This window comes from Rattus norvegicus, chromosome 3 (assembly GCF_021556685.1).
Source record: "Rattus norvegicus strain SHRSP/BbbUtx chromosome 3, alternate assembly SHRSP_T2T, whole genome shotgun sequence".
NCBI lineage: Eukaryota > Metazoa > Chordata > Mammalia > Rodentia > Muridae > Rattus > Rattus norvegicus.
Genome location: NC_141536.1, coordinates 73,026,145 through 73,030,416, shown reverse-complemented (window position 1 = coordinate 73,030,416; position 4,272 = coordinate 73,026,145). Strand labels below are relative to the sequence as shown.

Here is a 4,272-nt window from a genome sequence, read left to right as displayed (position 1 = left end):
TCAAGAAACTGTGTGATGGTGGAAAACAGTGAAGCCATTCATCCTGCTTCCTTCACTTCCTGTTATACGGTAACATAGTCTCTTGATGGCATTCTTCATCTCCTTGTTTCTGAGTGTATAAATGAGGGGGTTGAGCATGGGAGCGATGATAGTATAAAAGAGAGCAAATACTTTGTCTTCTGGTAATGTAGTTGCTGGTCGAATGTAAATAAACAGTAGAGGAGCAAAGAAAAGGACTACCACGGTGACGTGTGAACTGCAAGTGGAAAGAGCTTTGCGACGATTTTCTGTAGAGTAAGACCTAACAGTGTATAAGATCACAGCATATGATATCAACAAGACCAAGAAAGTCACTAAGCCCATCAAGCCGGAGTTAGCAATGACCAAGAAACCAATTTTTCTGGTGTCAGTACAAGCCAGTTTGAGCAGAGGGTACACATCACAGAAATAGTGATCTATTACATTGGGTCCACAGTAGGGTAAGAACACTGCCAGGAGAAACTGACCGAAGGAATGCAGAAATCCCCCAGCGCAGGAAGCAACAATTACAGCATCACACTTCTGCCTGTTCATGATGATGGTGTAGTGCAGGGGCTTGCAGATGGCCACATAGCGGTCATAGGCCATTCCTGTGAGAATAAAGACCTCAATGCCCCCAAAGAAGTGCATAGTGAAGAGCTGTGTCATGCAACCATTGTAGGAAATTGACTTTCTTGTTGCTACTAAGTTTTTAATCAGGTTCGGTGTCACAGTGGAGGTGTAGCACAAGTCAGAAAGTGCAAGGTAACTCAGAAAGAAATACATAGGCTGGTTGAGAAGGTGACTACATGTAACAGAAATAATGATAAGTAGGTTCCCAAATAAAATTGCAATGTAACAAAGTAAAAATAATACAAAGCAGATAATTTGTATTTCTTTTGTCTGAGAAAATCCTAGGAGAAGAAATTCTGTGATATTAGTCCTATAGTCCATGATTCACAGTATCTGTATCTATCTGAAATTAGATAAATTATAAACAAGTGAGAAATATGTTCATCACAGTGCTAAATATTGTCCCCTTTATGAGAGAGGATTAGATTAAAAATGTACAGGGTTTTAAGAAATTTAGTATTACATTTTTATTTAAAAAAGATTTCCAAGAGAATTTTTATAACTCCGTAAAAATACAAATTTCAGCTAAATATTCTTACTTCTTGAGATGAATATTAATGTTCTAGGATAATTATTATACTTGTGTAATCATTCAATAGTCATGCGTTATCCAATAAAAATGTACAAGAAATCACCAAAGAACTACAAAATAGATACTCATAAAGGATCAGAATCCAGTTTACTTTTTGCTGTTTATTTTAGAGATGGAGAAATGAATGAGTGAGAAAATAATTCTATTAAATTGTTTTTATTTATTTTTTTATTTTATTTTTTGTTCTTTTTTTCGGAGCTGGGGACCGAACCCAGGGCCTTGCGCTTCCTAGGCAAGCGCTCTACCACTGAGCTAAATCCCCAACCCCCGAGAAAATAATTCTAAATATGTGAAGTAATAATATTTGAGCACTGCCTCATTTGAAATATGTTGAAACACACATCCTCTGTGCAAATGTATGTGGAAGATAAGCTTTTGTATTTGAAATCAATAGCTAGCTAGATAAAATTTCAATTTTTACTGAAAACTGTTTTTAATCTCACAAATTTCAACTAATATTTATGAAAAGCTTTGTATTAACATGTATATAAAGAATATATTTCCCAACTCACATATTAAATATTAACACGTGAAAAAATCATTTTAGAATTTAAAAAAAATCAACTCTGCGCCTACATCTAACATGTTAAGAAGAACTCTTTAAAACATTTTATACTGTTTGAATATAGTAGCAGTGCTGGTGAGTATAAAATTAACTTCCATTTCAGTATAGTTAAAAATACAGTCTATATCTACAGTGTGTTTAATCAGAACAATAACAGAAAGTAAACAGGAAAAAAAAGCAAAATTCTGAAGAACTCAATTCTTTAAAAGTTAAGATCACAAGATTCTTGTTCTGAACATATTTGTTATGCAGCTAATTTCAAAAGAATAATTGTATACTTGAACTCATTTGAATTTATTAAGACACCATACATTTAATTTTTACTTTACACAAATCTCATATAGTAGATAAATCAAAGTATAACCAATGATCCTGAATTACTTGAATTTATTTTGTATTTCATTTTATTCATCCCTTAAAATAATATGTGCTTGTAAGTATATTGCCAGTTTTTAAACTCAGCGAGTTACAAAGAAGACATGAAAAAAGGAGGAAGACTGTTTGAGAAGAAGAGTTTCCACAGGTTTGGGAGGAAGTAAGAGGGATTAGCAGGGGATAAATATGATCACTATTTTGCACATTTCTGTGTTTGTTAAAAACTATATAACATATACAAACCATTTTATCACCACTTCATACAATACTGAACTTCATGTGTTTATTCTGCCTATATTTTTCATGCTTTATTGAATTTAAATAGAAAACATCCCTTTTATGTAATTCTGCATACAAGTAAGTCAAGGAGTTGCAAACTGATTTTCAGAGATCAACTCAACTTTGCCCCTGTTTCTTTCATTTGCAATCAGGGATCTGAAACTGGAACTACTGATTGCCTTTCTCTAACAGATCAGAGAGTATGTTTACAAAGACAGTCTCTGTCAGTTTTTCTCTTTACCACTGATGCTTAACTTTTCTATTCCTTAAGTTACAGCAAAGCTTTTCCTCCAGAAGTACAGGCTTCTTATTTTATTTCTGCCCTAGCATAGTGACTGCAATCCACAGACACTGTCTTCATGCCACAGAGTTAGAAATCTTCAGATCAGAGATAGTTTGAATGTGAAAGCTTTCAGTGATTTTTCTTGCAACTGTACTGGGGTACTTGGGGGTCTTGTCACTTCCTGTGTAGATCTGTTACATTTTATCAGAATTCTCACAACTTACAGAATAATGTATGACCGACATAACAATATTATATATTTTCAAAATCACTATATATAACTACTTTACCTCATATAGTAGGACAACTCACTACTTTATATTCTTTATGTATTTGTTAATAATTAAAATTTGTAGCTTGGTTCTCTAAGGGAATTTTTTCTTTATAAATATCAAAGCCATCATGTTACCCCAGCAAAATTGAAACAGAATAAAATAAAAAAAAAACTAAATTATTGAATCAATATTATTTTGAATCTTAATTATCTCTCTTTGAAATAAATTATGCAAAGTTTCTGATATTTTGGTCCATCATGAAAAGAAAAGAAAACAAATACCTTATTGATTTGCATAAAATTATTTAGTCATTCATTGTCTAATATGCAGTAGGTACGATGTAAGGTTGTCAATCCCTAAATGATTGAGGATGGACTAAGTTTTCTATTTAGTAAGAGAGATACTTCCCTTATCTGCCAGCAAGATGTTAAACAAAAAATCAGAAACTCTGCAGAATTTCATAAATTAGATATAATGCTAAAATTTAATAAATTACTCATTGGTGACCTCACCAGGTTCCAATGAATTGCTACAATCTAATACTTACAAAGAAGGATCTGGTAAAATTGAGTGAGCCAAAAACAAAATCAAAAGTCATCAATCATGGAAAATGACTGATAGGGAAGAGAGTTAGCTAAGTGTTAGAGAAAAGTAAGAGAAAAGGTGTGAGGAGAAAGTGACCAAAATGCATTATTCATATATATGAACATGCCAAAGAACTCAATGAAAATACTTCCTCTTTTCCACAGTATGTAAATTGCCCCTAAAATTTAAAACAAATAGTAGAAAAATTATAAATAACCATTATATTTATATTTTGAATTTGTATTCTAAAACATGGTTCTTATTTTTGCATGAACAATTTTAATTGAGAGCAAATTAAGTAAATCTAAATATCCAATTTACTAGCCTCTTGATTTAAATTTTAGATAGCATGATCCACAGCCACTATTAATTTGGAATCAGCCAATAAGTAGAAAAAGTATATATTCACAAGTTTTGACTTCATAGTAATTATCAATAACACGAAGGTACAACTTACCAGTTTTGAAGGGAAAGGCTTGTAGTTTGTTTCCAAAACAAACTCGGCTCTTTCTAGCTTCAGTTAATATAATTAAAGTGGTGGAGAAGCTGATGTCATTTTCATGTGTGCTGGCAAATAGTCACATCCTGCTTCCAATAGCACCTTTACCCTTCTCCCTGGAGAAAGTGACAACTGAGATATTTCAAGGTGTTCCCTTACAAAGTAGCT

The 4,272-nt window shown here is 32.6% G+C and overlaps 1 protein-coding gene across 1 annotated transcript; it reads right to left on the bottom strand.

The window, feature by feature from the left end:
- Nucleotides 1-972, bottom strand: Or4p7 (olfactory receptor family 4 subfamily P member 7). Its single transcript, NM_001000338.1, is given in 1 exon segment — nt 1-972. A coding segment is annotated over 1 exon segment (972 nt).
- Nucleotides 973-4,272: the final 3,300 nt, after the last annotated feature.